Source organism: Podarcis pityusensis, assembly GCF_964106645.2.
Source record: "Podarcis pityusensis genome assembly, chromosome: 13".
Taxonomy (NCBI): Eukaryota; Metazoa; Chordata; class Lepidosauria; order Squamata; family Lacertidae; genus Podarcis; species Podarcis pityusensis.
In genome coordinates, this window is record NC_138038.1 from 34766945 (window position 1) to 34785722 (window position 18778).

Genomic DNA, 18778 nt, shown 5'->3' on the forward strand with positions numbered 1-18778 from the left:
AACAACCCAATATTTCCCCTTGTGTAAACCCTTGGAAAGTGAATCTTCTGCTAGTTCCGGCTCTCTTAAAAACCATAGTCCGTCTGCAGTTAAAGTCAGGCCTAGTTCACACAAAAACCAGAGGAGATGGCAACTTCTGAAGTGCTACAATGTTTGTGCAAATTCAAGTGTAAACTTCCACATTTCAAAGTCCACAGTTTACATAAACAAAATCTGGTGCAGTTTGCATTTATTTAGGTTAAGGCAATAGGGTTCATTTTTGTATGACATTTTATTTTATTCCCCATCCCCCCCCCCGGCATTTCTTAATATGGATTTCGGATTGTTCCACCCATTAACTCAGAGGGTAGCCAACATGGGGCCCTCCAGTTATTGTTGGACTACAATTCCCATCATCCCTGACCATTGGTTATGCTGGCTGGGGAACCACCCAAGCTTTCCCTGCATTAACTAATTTAGTATTACATGCAGTTTATCATTACATATTTACCCTGCCATTCCCCCATGAAGCGCAGAGAAGCATCATTGGTTCTCCCCTCAATCATTTTACCCCCATAGCAACCCTATGAAGTTGCTTGGACAGAGAGATGTTGACCAGTGCAGGGACACCCAGGGAGCTCCATGGCGGAGTCCTTGCCTAGCACTCTAACTCAGCCTTCACCAAACTGATGTCTTCTCGACATTTTGGGCTATAACTCCCATCAGTGCCAGGCACCACGGCTGGCTGGGGTTGAAAGGAGTTTGGGTTCAAGACATTTGGAAGGCACTAGGTCAGAGAAGGCTGCTCTGGCCAACCCTGACTTTTGAAGTTCTCTAGGAAACCTGTCTTTGAACAACAACGCAAGTGGCAAAAGCAAATGCAGTCGATTCCAGTGAACTGGTTAGAATCAGAGCCCATTTACGGTATCCATTACGAAGAAGAAGAAGAAGAAGAAGAAGAAGAAGAAGAAGAAGAAGAAATAATAATATGTCTACTCAAAACCAGTACACTGAAATACATTGCTATTTGGCTGTGCTGTATTCTGATCCTGTAATCTAGATGAGCCACAATGAAGAGTTCTCCCTATATTCATCACACCCACTGAGCATTTGCCTCTTCTCTGTGCCTCAGATTAAAACAAATCACTTGCCACCTCTACCACATGGACAAGGCTGCGTCCCTATCCCAAACATCTCTCTCCCTCCCCTTCTCCCCGGCCCCCTCCAAGTTCTCCCATGACCAAGTTATTTATGAGGTAACATATAACCATATGCCATTCTAAAGTGGTTTATATGATCTTCTGTCAAGTTACCTGGCACTCGGTTATACTGCATAAGGGCTGCATACATACTGCACATTCAAAGCACACTTAAAGCACACCCTCCTTGCAAAGAATCTTGGGGACTATAGTTTACCCCTAGCACCCTTAACAAACTACTTTTCCCAGGATTATTGGGGGGGGGGGCGAATGCACTTTAAATGTCAACCAAGGAGCCTAACAGTGCAATCCAAACCATGTTTGCTCAGGACAATGCCCTAGTAAAATGGGTTTATTGCAGCCTAAACAGGGAAGTATTGTAGGAAGGGGGTACCGTCATAAATGCCTGGTTTGGGGAGACCTGAGGGTGGCCACTGCCTGCCAAAAATAGGGCAAAAGAGCAGAAGAGAACACAGATTGAGTTAAAATGTGTGTGTGCTACTTTATAGGTATAGATGCATTAATATCATTTAAATAGAAATGCATACAAAGACTGTCTCCCAATGACCAGGGTGCCTGCATGCTCAGCTTGCTTGCTTTCTAGATTGCCCAGGCCTCTCCTGTTCTGATGGTTCTTTATACTGAAATCAGACTTGACAGGCTTTCAAACGGAGGAGTGACCTCTGAAAAGCAAGACCCACAGCCACCCTTGGGGAATTGTTCGATGGTGGCGATGAGGATATATTGTAGGTGTCCTCAAGACCAAGGAGTGCAGGCTGGAGCAGATGGGGGCAAGCTTTTTGCCCTAGCAATACCCCAGAGGCAGCACCCGCAGAGGCTTTCCCCTCCGCCTGCCCCCTTCCTCCACCTGACAAGGCACGGTAACCCTAGATGTCCCCATGCACCCCAGCTCGCTTTTCCACAAGCGCATTAAGTGTCTCTCTCGCTCCCTCCTTGCCTGCCTCATCACATTCCCCAGGCATCACCAGCTGCCTGCCACTGTCCATACAAGGTGAAGCCGGTTGCTGGGCACCATCCACTGCCCCGTTGACTTCTCTCCTTCAAGGAGATGGAGAGGTCACGGGTGCCCTGACAGGGAGGAGGAGGAGGACTTCAGGCCAGGCCAGGCTGGGAGAGAGAGGTGGTGGCAGGAGACCACGGATTTCTGCATCCCCAAAGGTGATGCTAAAACTGCTCAGCCAGCAGTGTTTAAAATATACATATAAATAAATCAGGCGAGCTTGCGAAAGCTGGCACAAAGCAGTGCAGATCCCTTCTTGGAATTATCTCTTCCTTAAATCCCTCTGGAGCACAAGGCAGCCCCTGGCTTCTCTTTTGCAAAGTATAATATTAACTCTGTGGAATTCCTTCCCGCTGAAATATTGTGACGTGGCCAGGTGCAAAGGAAGGCAGGGCTTGAATGGGACTTTTGCCAGGTGGGAACGTATCGTGAAAGGGATGAGAGGAGTTGCACTTGCTGGAATTCCCACTTCTATGGAACTCTTAAGAAGACGCAAGAGCCTCATCCTCTTCCTTTGCATCTGGCCGTGGCCCAAATCACGTGGCTTTTAAAAGGGAGGGGGGGTAAAACCATGGAGGATAAAATAGTCATAGCTAAGAAGAGAGCCTCCATGTTCAGAAGTAGTTTACCTGAGAAATCCTATGTTATAGATAAACAAGAGGGAAGGTGGTCATATTAATGCTGTATTTCTCAATTTATCATTGGTGATAAATTGTAAGAAGGAAAGCATTTAATAAATAAATCTAATAAAATAAGTAATAAATTGAGGACAGGCGGCAACAAATTAAGAAGTATTAGAGACAGACTTCTGCCCCTATTTCCCAAACAGAAGGAAGCATTTGTCAGAACTTTTCATAATTTATTTTGAATGACTTCTGGTTTCAATGGAAAATGCTTTGTTAGGTGTGTGTTTATATAAATAATATTTGTTGTTTTATTTTATATCTATGTAACCCTTATAATTTTATCTATATATAAGAGGGGCTTTATCCTCCTTCGCATTGCCTCAAAGAGGACCCAAATTTACAAAGCCGTCCCTTTAAAAAGACACAAAAATGCCCAGTAAGGAAGAATGAGGCCTCATATTTAGGGTGGCCATTTGCATACTGCCAAAAAAAGCATCACACACAAACACACAAGAAAGGACAAAAGTGGCCACCGCTGCACAATATTTGCATATGCTAATTTGTGTCTAGACGAAACACTTCACACTGCTATAATTTAAACAGATACACAACACATCTCCATAGCAGGGGAGTCTATGACCAAATGGCCTGCTATCCAGGTGTACTAACTGTGGGTGGGCAACTTCCAAGGTTCTCTAAACAGAAGACTTCTTCAAACAGAAGATCATCCTCTGTAAAGAAAGACTCATGGCCACCCTCCCCTACTGTGGGTAGAGAGAGAAAGAGGCAGCACAAACCTGGGGGGGACAGGGCTTCAAGAAGCATATCACACATACAACGCAAGGCAGGGGGGGGGGGGCAAATTCTGGGGGAGCCTGTCCCAACCACCCAGTGAAGGATTACAGCAAGTGTATGTGTTTGTGTGTGGGTGCCCTTTATATTTTGGAGACAGTTGTGCAACTGGCCCTGTGTGAGTAAATGATCTTTGAATTAAATTAATGCGGACCAAAGGGAGGGGACAGCTTGGCGGCTGGCCCAGCTTTGGGGACAGCTGTTGCCCAGTAAGTGCAGCTGAAGGGGATTCCTCAGGTCTCTGTTTTCACTGCTCCACCTCCAGGCTGCACCCACCGTGGGGACTGTCTGTTCCCAAAACATCCCCTCTGCCTCCACTCCAGGGTCAAGACAGGCCAAGCCCAAGGAGTAAACAAGCTACATGATGGAGGGATAGGCATGATGGGGCGAGCGGCAGGTGGGGTGAGGGGTGAGGGTGAGCCACAAAGACTCTGCTGAAGCAGCATCTCCAGTGCTCCCTGAGGGCTCAGGGTTGGAGGAGGGCATTATCCGACCCCACAGGGAACGGACAACACTCCCCTTTGGATTCTGGGTAATGGCCACTCCAAACCAGCACCACACAACTGGGGTGAGGAGACACTGGGTTGGGGATTTTCTACCTGGCACAAGAGACCAATGAAGTGGGAGGTTGATAGAAGTAGCCCCCACCCAAAATATGGAGATAGGAAGGGAACAGAAGGAGAAATCAGTGCTTGCAAGTGGTCATTATGAAAGACCGCCTGATGTTCACTGCAACAGACTATGACAGGAGGAACTCAAAATGGCACAGGAGGGCATTATCAGAGAATTTTCTAACTATAAGAATCCAAATATGGACACTGAAAAAAGAAACTTCACATCTTGGAACTCAGAACCTGTGTCTATGATTTGCCCTAATCCAAGCCTTGTTGACATTTACCCAATTGATTTTATAAACTCAAAACTAGGGAGAGGGTGTCTGACCCTTGATACCTTCCCTAGGCACATGCCCAATCCTGATATCTCTCTTTAATTTTCTCTCCTGGGGCTGAAGCCTCTTCACCTTCACTTATTTCAGCTGCAGGAAGTCATTTCTTGCCATGCTACCTAAAGTGATCCTGCACCTATTAGAAGAAAGTTACCCTCTGTCCAAGGCTAAACATCACAGCCCAAATGTTTAATCTAATTGTCACTCTCTAAGTCCATCACTGTTGCGGCTGATACAGAGAGTCCAAACTGTACAACATGAACGTACAACATTCACACCAACCGCCACTTCAGTTTAATAAACCATTTGTAACTTTTAAGTCTAGCAGTGGAGATGTGGGAGCACTGAGACTTCTCTTTACAAGGGATTGCCTGTCCCTAATCCAGAACTGTTTGCTCATGTGGATGCTTACAGAGAAGAGCTCATGTCATCTCCTTCCCAAGGTGCCTTTGGCCACCATAGAGAAGACTACATCCACTCTAGGAAGCTGGGATGTCCCCCTCTGACTTCATTACCCATGAGCCTACTTGTGGGGAAAATACTCCAGTCCATAAAGAGGGTATGAAGCATAAAGAAGCAAGGTGTGCTCTCCTAGATGTCCTTTACAGGAACAGCTAAGGCTGCTTTGACCTCTCTTTTTTTGAATGTGGCCATTTTTAAACCCACCCCAACGAAGTTTGTCTTTTAAGTTGGAGAGCTTGTGCTGTACGGACCACTGTGACTGAGAGATTTAAGTGACACTCGCAGCATACATTTAAAGCATATGTCTTCCCGACAAAGAATCCTGGGAACTACAGTTTGTTAAGAGCACTGGGGATTATAGCTCTGTGGTGGCGGTTAATTACATTTCCCAGAATTCTTTGGAAATGTGCTTCAAATATATGGTATGGGTGTGACCTTAAAGGCTGTGAAAGATACCCATGCTGTCCCAAAATCTCTTTACTCTATGTCTAGTCTGCTTCACCCTGAAGCAATCACTTTCATTCCTTGCCTCGGTCCGGGACTTACCTGCCACCTCTGCGATGTCACCAGGAACCATCTCCCTGGCCTTTATTCTCTGCACAGACTTCCTGTCAGACCGATACACCTTGCCCATCTCAGGCTCATACTCCTTTAGAGCCTCAATGGCGTTCTCAGCATTCCTCTCCTAGAAGAGACACAACAGCCATAGTTAAGATCCTCTCTGGAGGCAATGCTTTGACACCTACACACCAAATGACTGGGCTACAAAAAAGCAATAAAAGAAGCAGAAACACAGCAGTTTGGGCTGCTTTGGTGGGTAATAATAATTTTTAAAAATTGTGTTGCTTTATCCTGCTTCCTAAGTCCTTGTGGGTCCTTTGCCCCACTTCCTGCTTGTAGCTTTTCCATTCTCTCCTTAGGCTTTGCAGTACAGCAGGGGAAGCCTTGGCTCTCCATAGATGTTGTTGGGTCTCCCATCAGCCCTAGTCGGCATGGTGAAAGGCCAGGGAAGCTGGGAGCTGTGGCCCCAGCCCACCCTTTCAATACAGTGAAAACAATACTGACTGAGCCATTGGTAATTATGTGTGCAAAGCCCTTTGAGGCAATATACAAATGCTGATTTTGCATGGTTGTTGGTTTGTTTACCTGCCATACTCCAACAATGGCGTTGGCGATCAGGATCAGCAAGATGACAAATGGTTCCACGAAAGCTGTGACAGTCTCCTCGCCTTCCTCAAACCAGGCCAGCACCTGCCAAAAAAAGAGAGGCACATGCTTAGAACTGGGGGAGCGGGACCTTCACCCTCCATCTTGCGCAGGCATAGCTCTCACTCATTTCCACGGTTAGGAATCCTGGCTCATCCTTCGCCCTCCCCTCCCTTATCCTTCTGGGATCGCATTTGCCTTTTGATTCCTCTTGACATTTGGAATCTTGAGACAGCTGAACCCTGCCTGCACTTTGCATGTGTACAAGATGAAGCGTGTAAGTTGATCCCATGAAACCCGAGAACTCCGGTGCAAAGGGCTCCTGCTTGTCTCTCTGTGTGTGTGTGTGTGTGTGTGTGTGTGTGTGTGCAAGCCTATGGATGTTGTGTAATTGTGTGGGCATCTGCAAGTGTGCAATTGTATGCACAGCTTAAAGATGTGAAGAAAACACGTTTCCCAAGTGCAAATGAAATGTTCCAGCCTGACCCAGGTCTATGCTGCCCCCTGCTGGAGGGAGCTGCTCTCTTTCTCTCTCCGTGTGTGTTTGTTACGTAAACACAACATGGGTATTAGGGTTTGCACACTTGCAAGGGTAGTGTGGGATGCAACCCATCTGCTCCTCTTGTGTCCTGGATACACAGTGGAGACAACACAGTGGAGTTGCCAGAGGGGCGATATTCAATCAGCGTGCTATTGTAAATTGAATTAAAATCTCCCAGCCAGATTTGGAATCTCCATATTTAAGATCACCAAAGAATAAAGGAAATCACAGAAATGTAGTGCTGGAAGGGATTCCCAGGGTCATCTAATCCAACCCCTTGGTTTAGTCAGAATCTCCTTTCTTGTCATCTGAATCCATTGGTTCAGGTCGTACCCTCTGGAGTAGCAGAAAACAAGCTTGTGCCATAAACAACAGGTTGCTTTTGTTTCCTGTTTGTTTCCAGTTCCAAATATTTGCAATACAAAAGGAGCCCACCTTTTACTATGTTTATTCTTGAAATAAGCACAGTATTGGAAACCAAGTTGTCCGAAATGCAAATTGCCAAGAATCCAAACGTTCCTAGGTTGGCTTGTGTGCTTAATTAAGTTTCCAGAGGGTAAAAACTTAAAGTCAAGCTGCAGAAAAGGAAATAAAGACTAGACCTGGGATCCTTCATCTGAAAGAGGTATGAGTATGTAAGGGCTCATACACACTTCTGCTTGTCTCGTGCCTAGAAAGCACAGGTCCAGGCACTTTTCTGCTTGACCCAGGCGGTCCAAGTGTTTTCGTCCCTTGTTCCGCTCCTTTCCCAGGAAAAACCTGCTATTTAGGGCTAAATCAGAGAATCAAATGTCAAGTTCATTTTGCCGTTTGCTATGATTGACTGAGTGCTAAAGAGCAGTTTTCCCCGGGGATGGGGGGAAGCAGAGGGATGAGGAAGTGTGGATAAGCCTAAGAGATAGGAAAATATCACAACTTGTTTTCTCTCCAGCTTGCCATGTACAAGCATAGCAAAGATTCTTTGGCCATGTTGGCTGGCCGGGTCTGATGGCAGCTGGAGTCCAGCAACACCTGGGAGACTGTAGCTTCTATAGATTCACCAGAGTCTATACAAGATACTGTTGTCTCTCTCCAGAATCCCTGTAATACAGCACACTAATTGGTGATTTGCATGAGAGAGGGAATGAGAGAATTACTAGTTGCTGGATCACAGCAAGCCTGGTCACAAATGCCTTCTTCTCCTTGGACAAGAAGATGCCAGGTATCCTGGGTTTTCTGAGGAGCAGTGAGGTGAGGGAGCTCAGGCTACCTGAGAACTAGGCCGTTAATGGTGACCTTTACAGCGACCTCTTGGTGCTGAGCCAGGCCATGTGCTCTTCCAGAAATTAGTATCACGGCCCAAGGTGGCTGCATCTCAAGTGTCAAGGAACCGGGCAGCGAGGCAAGTTGTAAGATGAGGGGAGGGAAACGTCCATTTCTGCGGCTTCCATTTTGTAGTTATGGTGGGAGTGGAAGCAGGGCAGTTGGCAAAGAGGTTTTGGAGCTGGTTGGCGAGCTCCCCCATTAATGTGAGGGAACTCATTTTCTACATACAGGAGCCTAAAGGCCAAGTTATCCCCATCCCTGTTGCCAGTTTTAGTTTATTTACTAATTTGAGTGGATACAGAAGTATAATTTGAGAGATACACCTGCTGTAAAAGCACAATCACTACATTTTCACCTAGACAACCTTCTCTGCAATATACTTTCTTGGGATGAGTTCAGGGGAAATTGGTTCTACGGATTCATAGCAGAAGCTAGCCATGCACAGCCCCGATTGAATGGAAACTAGTATATCTCTAACCCCTAAGCATGAAGGGAAGACAGTCTTTTGAACCAGTGCACAATGCAACCTGTCTAAAGCATTGTGCAGTCAGAGAGGGCAGTTTGGCTTAAGCTGGGGGGGACCCTACAATGCCCTGACTTGGATGTGTACATCTGGAAACACTTTACATTTAAATAGTAGTGAGGAAAGATAAACTCTCCAGATGTTCAGATGTTTCTTTAACATTACTTCACGCATACCGTGTGCCATACCATAGAGTATGTTCCAAAACTGAGGCTTGAGTCATATTAGGTCCCAGTGAATGCCTCCAGTGATTGATGATGCAGCTTATCAATATGGCAGCTCACTGAAGAGCAAAGCTTCTCAGCACACCAACTATGGGCATTGGTACACATCAGCCATTGACTCTAAAGGAAACCGGTTCATCCTTGCCTAGGATGTGTCTCCTTTTGACTGTTTCCCTCCATGTGCCCCCAAACCGCTCGCCTCTCCTTCCCAATGCTGGCTGTATTTCAAAGGCCCTTCTCTGAGTAACCCAAATTTCCTCACCCACAAGGCCACAGTCACTTACAAAGGAGATGCAAGCTGCGAGTAGTAGGATTCTGACAAGCAAGTCTTCAAATTGTTCCACCACCAGCTCCCAAATGGTTTTGCCTGACAAGCAAGAAAGGGAGGTGTTAAAGGATCAGAGGGCACAAAAATTCCAGTTTCTGAGGGCAGTTAGCTAGAAAGGGATTGGGGAGGGCACCCGAAATGACGTATGTTTGCCATGAAAGATGGATTCTCTATGATAGATTTTGAGCAAAGCCTAGTCAGGGAGGTCTAGGTGAGCTATAAGCCCCCCAGGTGCTCTTTTCCTGAGGGCTCATCCACATTTCCACTTGTGCCATGCCTAGAAAGCACAGGTCCAATCAGTCTTCCCCTTGCCCCACTCCATTCCAAGGGAAAAGCCACTCTTTAGTGCCAAATCGGAGCAAATGTCAATCCAGAAAATACTGAATTGCCATTTGTTCCAATTGAGCAAGAAGTGTGGATACTCCCTGAGGGTCTAACTATGCATTAACAAAAGCCTGACAGAGAACAAGCCACTTCAGAAAGGGAACTTGGGGCTAAGAAGTGGTGGTTGGTGCTTAACATCTCTGCCGTTTCTCTCCAGATTGCCTCCTCTAAGCTGATTTTTCTTCCTCAAGAGCAATGTTCACCCCCTTTCCCATAAGTGAAAGGAAGAAATCACCTCTTTTCTTGTAAGTGGCCCCACAACCCCCACTGCTGGCTCAGCAACACTTCAAAGGCTGGTGTATACCCAACCCTCTTTTCTTAAGGCAAGTGTATGGTCTGCCTGGTAGGATAGCCAGGTGCCATAGGCTTGGGCAAGAAGAAGCCTGTGAATGGAGCCTGGGAGCTAAGCGGGTGCCTGGCAGATTGTCAGTGGAGCCTGGTAGGATATGGGTGAGGCCTAGTAGCTGTTTAGGGGATGAACTTGTTTGTGCTTGGTGCCTCAGGCTGAAATTTGATGGAAAGGGTAAGCTGAAGAGAATGGGGAAACCTTTCAGGGCAACCAAAAAAAAAAAAAGCCCCATTGATTATAGTTCCCTATCTTGAGATTTTAGTCCTTGCTTTGGAAAACCAGAAAGGTGGCTAAAGGTTTAAAACTTAAAGACAAAAATAGAGACCTGGCAGCCGTAATTGCTGCTTTACAAAGTCAGCAGAGAGAATTTGAGCCAGGTAAGATCAGGGTACAGTGGGGCTTCCTATGTCCTAACACTTCCCAACACCTTTTCACACCAGTATTAGGGACTCACCTTCTTCAGCTGGGAGTTCTGTGGGGTTGAGAGAGAGAGAGAGAGAAAGAGAAAGAGAGAGAAGCGGGTTAGGGTTGTGTTTTATTTTGACTTTGTGGACTGGATTGTCAGGCAAAGGTGGAGACAGAGAAGAAAGGCTCTGTGGTTAAGTTAATGAGGCTGGCTTCTTACATGGAGTTGATCGCAGATCAGAACTGAACAGTTAGAAACAAGCCATGGGGTCATGCTTAGGATTATAGAACTGATTGTGAGGCAGACACAGGTTAATTGTGAGGTGGACATGGGTCTCAGCTACAGACAGCAAAGGGGCCTTCTACCAAAATTAAGGTTATGGGCTATAGTTTTGAAAGAAGCCATTGGGCCAGAGCTGTTGCCGCAGAATTAAGTTGGGTGTGAGGTGCCCCTTGTTAGCAGGACTCCACAAGGAGTTGCAGCCAGTTGCATAACACAACATGGCTTAGGTACACACTCACAGCAACCCCACCTTATCATATCTGTGCCATGTACTTGTGTCCTGTAAACCCCCCCCCCCCCAATTCCCTTCTCTAAAAGTTAAGACTTGGATCCTAGAGGATATCATGCATGGGGAAACAGGGAGGAATACATTGTCCTTGTTGCTTAACTGTCTGCATCTTCAGCAGGACACTACTACCCCCTGCAAAAACAAACAAACAAACAAAAAAGCCTCCCCTCTTCATATTGACACCCTTCCCAATAAACCACTACCATTTCACTTAACTGCTAAACTCGTGTTCCCCAAGGACATCACCCCCTCCCCAGTTACCCTGCATCCAGCCAGCCTGTCCCTTAGCGGCTGTGGAATATCAACCCCCCCCCCCCAGGCAACCTCCCGGCTGCTCCTACAAGTTGCCCATCAGCAATTTTAATATCTGTTTCATACCAAAGGGAATTACTGGGTTATTCTTAGCAAAGCAGCAGCTGCCCTGTCCCCAGCCTGGCTACCTCCCCCCATCCTAATAATCTTCAGTGCTCTTCTCCTTTGCTTTTGCCTCCATCCCTGTTCACCTTCCATTGCCTACTTAATCGGGCTCTTCCTTCCCTTCCTGTGCCTATGTAACAATTCTTCTTCAGCGTGTACTGAAACCCCACTCTTCCACCTCCTCTGTGTGTGTGCATCCACCCTTTCGTCTAGAAGCCATGGCTCTGCATCCATCCACCTGTCCATCTCTTGTCCGATCATCCTTGGCTTTCCTTTGGTTCTCGTATCTGTATTTAGGTGGCCATCCTTTCAGCTGCATCCTTCCTTCCATGCATCTCCCTCCCTCCCTCCCTCCCTCTGCCCTTCTCTGCATCCTGGCACCTTGACGTGTGGGTACCAACATGGTCCTATAACTCAGGCAGCCACTCACCATTGTATCCGTATTTCTCCAGGTGCTTCTTCACCTGCTCGGGAGAGAGGCCTGAATGCTCATTCACTCCAAAGTAAGCCAAGCACTCCTCCCCTGTTTTGGCGTGGGCGTTTTCCATCGTTGCCCAACCACAGCTGCCCCGTTGCTGTGTGAAAAGGTGCTCCTCTCTTCCTGTCGGCTCGGCCTGCTTCTTCGACCCCCCTGACTTGTGTGGTCACTCGTGCCCCCTTTTGAGTTCCTTCTCCTTCTCAACAGACCATGGTCCTTGGCACACGGTATCCAACGATGGAGGGAAAGCCCACACGACCCGTCCTCGCACAGAAGCCTTCACCGAGCTCGGAGGCTGGCACACGTCCTTATGAGGCAGACCGGGGCCCAGATCCCCGGACATTGTCGGTGGGCCCCCATTGGGTGACTGGTGCTGACATCACCTCAGCCACCAACTCACATATGGCCTTCTGCGGAGAGAAGGTATTTTTTGCTGACTTGAGAGGGAGAAGCCAGGAGGGTGGTTGGCTTGGCTTGGCGGGGTGGGGGGGAGAGTAGGGAGAGGAGGCCGGGTGTCCACAGACCCATGTGTCACTCAAATGTTCGCCTGTTCCTTGCAAGAGATCTCACCCTAGCCTCCCCCTCCTGCCTCTAGCAGATTTAGGGTTTATTTCTGTCACTTGTCGTCTATAATGAAGACACACAGAGGACTGGGTTGCCCTCGCTCCCATATATGCTATTAGATCAATCTGCCTGCCGCGTCTTCTTCATTTGCGCAGAATTAAATGTTATATAATTACTCAAACATGCTTATGCCTGTACGTGTATAAAAACACGTATACGTGTTTTGAAACATTCTTTTTATTTTCTGAATCAGAGCAATAGCCCGTCTACCTCGGGATGCAGTTTCTGACCATGACCAATCAGATATTCTACGTCCTGTCATTTGTCTTCAGTATCTGTTACTTGAGTGTGTGGCCTATAAGCATGGTTGCTGTGTCTCTGGCCATTGTGGCTAGTAACCACAGGTCTTCCACCAATATATAATACTGTTGAAAACAACACAAACAGCTCTTTATTGTGGAGGTTGTCATAATCCCTGTGGCAAGTGACTTCTTATGTGTTTAATGTAATGGAGAGAGACTATGGCCTCATCTGCACAAAATATTTAAATATTTCTACTACTTTAAACAGTCATGGCTTTCCCCAAAGAATTATGGGAGCTGTAGTTTGTTATAAGTGCTGACTTCTGACAGGTGTGAGGAGACCCCTATTCCCCTCACGGAGGTCATGCCAGCATTCTTAAATTGTCAATTCCTCTTCCCAGGGAACTCTGGGAATTGTGGTTCTGTGAGGGCAATGGGGGGGTCTCCTAACAGCTTGCAGCACCCTTAGTGAACTACACTTCCCAAGATTCATTGCAGAAAGCCACAGCCATTTAAAACAGTATGATACTGCTTTGAATGCACAGTGCCTGTGAGGTCTATAGCTGTCTTAAACCTGTTCCCAGCTGTACTGGGTGACCTCAGCATTTTTCTTCAACGTAATAAGAAATGAAATAAAACTAGGTTCTTGCATTTCTTTCTTTTGTTCTCAAAAGGTTTTCAAGGGGAAAGTGCTGGGGCAAAAAAAAGAAAAGAAAAAAAGCATTCTGACGCAGTGTGGACCTGTGTCTAGAAACACAGACCTTCCAAGTGTGCTGATTTTCCAGGGACAGTCTTAGATTTAGAGAAGCTGTCCTGGTTTCTGATTTGATCCTGAAATGTCCTGCTTTTCTTTAGGACATCCCTATTTTCATCAAATAAATGTTGGAGGATATGGAGTTATCTGACCCCCAAGCCATCTGAAGGCAGTTCAGTGTTTGATGTTTAATATTTTATCATGTTTTTATATATGTTGGAAGCCGCCCAGAGTGGCTGGGGCAGCTCAGTCAGATGGGTGAGGTATTATTATTATTATTATTATTATTATTATTATATAGGATGCCCCTATTTTCATTGGAGAAATGTTGGAGGGTATGGAAAAACAGCACAAAAGGAAGTCTGGATGAAGCCTCAGCATTGTCTACAGTGATTAGCAATAGCTGTCCAGATTTCAAGTTGAGGTTATTTTATTCTGGAACTTTCTCCACTGTCTCCTTCCTTGTGAGGCTATATTGACCTATCTGCCTCCCTGCCCAGCCAGCGCATCCATTCGAGCAACCATATTAATCAGTGATCATGGGTTGCCTGAAGCTTTCTTGCTGTGGTGTTTCAACAGACGTTATGTACAAATTGTTTTTATTGGTTCATGTTCTAAGGGCATAAGCCTCCAACCCAAGAAAGCTGGCTCCATGCGGTAAGATTATCACCTCTTGTTGGATTGATAGCAAGCTGTCTGAAGCTGGATAAAAATAGTAGCTAAGGTGTTGGTGGTTACTGAAAATTCAAATGAGATATTAAAAGCTGGAAACAAACAGAAAACTAAAAATAAATGATTAACATTTGAATAATAATTTTGAGGCCCCTCCCCAGCCCACGGATCTTTGTATATGTGTGCATCCATCTTATTCCATTTTGCCTAATCAAGATGCCGGCTCTCAAGAAATGGAACAAGGCACAGTTTTGTTGGCCTATAGGCACCCAGACCTTAAGATCACACAGTGTGTTGTGAGGTGAGATGTAATGCCAAGGCTTTGTGCCATGGATGGAATAATAATAATAATAATAATAATAATAATAATAATAATAGGTTTTTTAGGGCCGGGGGGTTGCAGGGAGGGCAGGTGCTTGAGCAATCTGAGTAAGAGGTTGGGAGCCAGTTCCTCTGCTATGGCTTAATCTCTGGGAGGGCAACTGGGGAAGGGGTGGGGGTCAGGGACATGAACCAGATTCCTTGAGCATTGCAAACATTCCCCCCCACCATCCCTGGTATTTGACATTTGTGTGGAAGTGACAGCTTCTTTCCAAGAAGTACCTGAACACAAGAAGAGTGCTAGATAGAAGGAGCTCCATCAACTCATCAAGTAAAGAGGTGATGAATATGTCTGGATTTCTAAGGACTTGGTGGAGAGCGGGCAGGAGGAGGAGGAAGAGAGGGGCTCTTGCTCCCAAAAACTTTTTAATCCGGGAAGGAGGAAGCAGGAAAATAAGTGAGGTGAAACGTCATATTCACAGACAGGGCCAAGGTGGGGTTTTAACCTGTGTTGTTTTGAGAAAGGATTCCCCACTGAAACTGGCGGCGTATTTTTTCACGGCAGCTGTTCATGTTCTGGGTGAACGTTGAAGCACGGAGCTTTTCCTCAGGGACACCCCTGGAGCCAAGAGAGGGAAGCTGAGTATGCTGACTGAACAGCACCATCTGATCTCACACTCAGCCAGAGACAAGAACTGCACCAGGCCAGTGCCAAAAGCGAGAGGAAGTATACCCAAAGGGGCCTCTAAAATTAATCTGTTGTTTCCCCCCTCCTCCTCCTCCTTCCTCATCCCTTCTTCCTTTTGTGTCATGTCTTTTATAGTGCAAGCCTGAGGGTAGGGACTGGATGAGCTTTTCACGCATCCATAAGCCCCCTTCTGGGAATCAACCCTTTGACACAAACAAATGATACTTTGCACTGAGGGTGTGTTCACAGGACCAGATGAAGTTGTCCTCCCCTCACCCTCATCCCAACCCCACTGCATTTCACAGCTCTTTCCCCGTTTAGTTTCTGCTTTTGTACACACCAGGAGATGATGGGACATTTTTTTAGCTTAGGCAAAGAAGTTCACGCCTTGATTAGAGACAAATTAGGAATGACTTGAGGACATCAAAAAATTGTCTTTTAGACCAATCTACAGGATACATATGTGTTTTGGATTACTTTGTGTGACTGTGGATTAAAAACCCAGCCCTGGAAACCACAGTAAATGGGAGTGTGAACACAGCTGTAGTCTTCAACCACAATGCCCTGTACTTATTGTTTGCTTTCTTTTTAAAATGATTTTCATTATTTTCATTAAACATTACAAACAGCAAATATAATCACACACAATTGTTGTGGTTACAAGCCTGTACAAAACAAAGCACAATACAGAAGCAAGGGGAAGTATGCACCAGTGTAGTATTATGAGCACTTTGCTCTCATGCATTTGGAGATTCATCTTAACGCAAGGGTCCTATGCCTCATTAATCACCCCACTTTCAATGAACCCCCACACAGCCCCTCCACATAGGATATTGAGAGTCAGGGAATATGAAGTGTGCTGTCTCTTATTTATGAACAAGAGTTTCTGAAAAGGCTAGACCTGTTTCAAACTAGAAAACTCTTCTTCAGGGTGATTTTCTTTCTCCTTTCAGCTATTTCAAAGCAGAGTCTTCTTTCTCTCCATTTATTCCCTGTAACTATGGAAGCCTGATAATTTGTATGGCTTTTCAGCCTTCTTGGGACTATTTTAAAAACAGTGTGAGAGAAAGAGAGATGCTAGTAGACCACAGGTGATGAGGTATGTGGTTCACAAATTCTGGAGGCCTGCCGTATGGCAGCTTTGCTCCTTGAGGAATGATGCCTCTTTCTCTTTTTTTTTTTTTTTTAATGATATTTATTAAAATTTCAAAAAACACAAGAATTACACAAAAACAAAAAGTAAAAATACAAGAAAATACAGAATACAGCAAGAAAAATAAATAAAAACCCTTATTAAGATATAACAAAGAAATGAAGAATAAAAAGAAACATACAAAATAAAAACAGTTAAGAACACATTAATTTTCCATAGCATATCTTCCTTACACTTATTTCCCCGGACCTCCTCGTACCTCCCTTTTTTGTATTCCAGTTCAGTTTGTTAGTTCAGCAAATCCTTACCATTAAGCTTTTACCCATTTGTAAACCTTTTTTCATATCTCTTAAAGCATTACAGCTGGAAACCACTTAGTTTCTATCCAACATCCTTCTAAGATTCATTAATTTTACAATATTTCTGTAAATAGTCTTTAAATTTCTTCCAGTCTTCTTTCACCGACTCTTCTCCCTGGTCTCGGATTCTGCCAGTCATTTCTGCCAATTCCATGTAGTCAATCACCTTCATCTGCCATTCTTCCAGAGTGGGTAGATCTTGTGTCTTCCAATACTTTGCAATGAGTATTCTTGCTGCTGTTGTGGCATACATTAAAAAAGTTCTGTCCTTCTTTGGCACCAATTGGCCGACAATGCCCAAAAGAAAGGCCTCTGGTTTCTTCAGGAAGGTATATTTAAATACCTTTTTCAATTCATTATATATCATTTCCCAGAAAGCCTTAATCTTTGGGCACGTCCACCAAAGGTGAAAGAATGTACCTTCAGTTTCTTTACATTTCCAGCATTTATTATCGGGCAAATGATAGATTTTTGCAAGCTTGACTGGGGTCATGTACCACCTGTATATCATTTTCATAATATTCTCTCTTAAGGCATTACATGCCGTAAACTTCATACCTGTGGTCCACAACTGTTCCCAGTCAGCAAACATAATATTATGTCCAACATATGCCTCTTTCTCATCCAGATGCCAATCCAGATGTATAAGAGATTATGGAAAGTTTAGTAGTTGCCACAATGGGACGTGTCAACAAATAATGGGGCTTGTCCTATCACCTCCATCATCTGAGGCCTGGTCTGTATGTATGAGGTGGGGTTAGGCGGTGGTAATTAGGTGACAAAGTCCGTTGAGGTGGTAGAACAGACTATATTTTCAGACACTAGGTAGAGGGGAAATCATATGGTTAAATGCTCCCTTGTTCAAAACCTTCCTGTGCTCAGAAAGTGGAGTGGAGCGGAACCTTTCTCCCTGACAGCACATTTTTAATTTACAAGGAATATTTGCACAGGAAAGCATTCAAATCCACCACCAGGTCCTGCATCAGAAGTGCAGTGCTTTGGGGGCACCTCCTGGGAGCCCAGCATCCCACCAGTGCTCACAATTACGGTCTGCCCTGGAGCCTCATTTTCTGTGAACTGCCCTGAGACCTCCAGGTATAGGGCGGTATATAAACTCAAGAAATAATAAATAACTATTGCTCCCATCAGTGCTGGGCAGCTGCCATTTTAATACCCTACAGTGCTTCCAACATAATGTCACTCTGCAGCGATGTGTAGCATTGAAGCTGCCACCACCAATGCCCACCAGGCATCCACCAGCAGAGGAAGGTACCCCATTAGAAAGCCTAAAAACTGCCCTGCCCCAAGACACAGTCTGAAACAGTAACATCCACGGGAGATGGGCAACTGCAAAACTAGTGTGAACAAGCCATTTTTGGCTGTCCTTGCTGCATCCTTTTGTTGGGAATATATTCATAACTCGGCTGTTTTGAAGGTGGCTTAGCCCATCCTCCACTCTCTGACCATCTCGCTGCTGCTGCTGCCTCTGCACCCAAAAGACATGTGATTCCGCAGGTCTCTCCCCGATGGGAACATTAAATCCTCTGGCCCACGGACACCAAATCCTTGCGTGTGCAATGGTTTGCGGGCAGTAAAGAGGAAGATAGGGTTACGTGACGGCTGCTCAGTGACATTCTTTGCTTTAACCTGATGCTGACCCCCTCGCCACATCCTTGCCCTGCCTGCAGAGAGCTCAGTTCCCAGATCCCCTGTGCCCCTGAGCACCCCAGATACTGGCTGTGAACACACCACACATTTAAAGCACATGGCTTCCCTCAGAGAATGCTGGGAACAGTCATTTGTTCAGGGTGCTGAGACTTGCTGCTCTGTGGTGGGTAAACTACAGCTCCCATGATTCTTTGGAGTAAGTCATGTGCTTTGCATATGCTTTAAATGTTTGGTGTGTGCAGAGCAAGGCAGACTTCCCTAGAGACTGAGTACCACAGCTTCCGTGCTGTGGTTCTGCCCTCTATTGCTATCTATTGTCCTTCCAATGATGGAAGCACGTGGAGCAGAGCCTCTCTACATGCCTCAGTATTCCAGGTGTTGCAGAATGACAGTGGGAGAGGTCTCTTGTGCTCCCCATGTGCATCTGGTTGGCCCCTGTGGGGGAAAGGATGCTGGACTAGGCAGGCCTAAGTGTCACAG

The 18778-nt window shown here is 45.8% G+C and overlaps 1 protein-coding gene across 2 annotated transcripts in view; it reads right to left on the reverse strand.

Annotated features, from left to right (window-relative positions):
* ATP2A1 (ATPase sarcoplasmic/endoplasmic reticulum Ca2+ transporting 1) overlaps window positions 1–12097 on the reverse strand; it is a 33100-nt gene extending 21003 nt beyond the window's left edge. For both annotated transcript variants that reach the window (XM_080976128.1, XM_080976129.1), the window contains exons 1-5: window positions 11770–12097; window positions 10400–10417; window positions 9169–9251; window positions 6232–6336; window positions 5632–5770 (exon numbers count right to left, since the gene is read on the reverse strand). In XM_080976128.1, the coding sequence (XP_080832254.1) occupies window positions 5632–5770; window positions 6232–6336; window positions 9169–9251; window positions 10400–10417; window positions 11770–11887 (463 nt within the window). In that variant the 5' untranslated portion in view covers window positions 11888–12097. The remainder of the gene's footprint in view (window positions 1–5631; window positions 5771–6231; window positions 6337–9168; window positions 9252–10399; window positions 10418–11769) is intronic.
* Between the last annotated feature and the right edge of the window lie 6681 nt (window positions 12098–18778).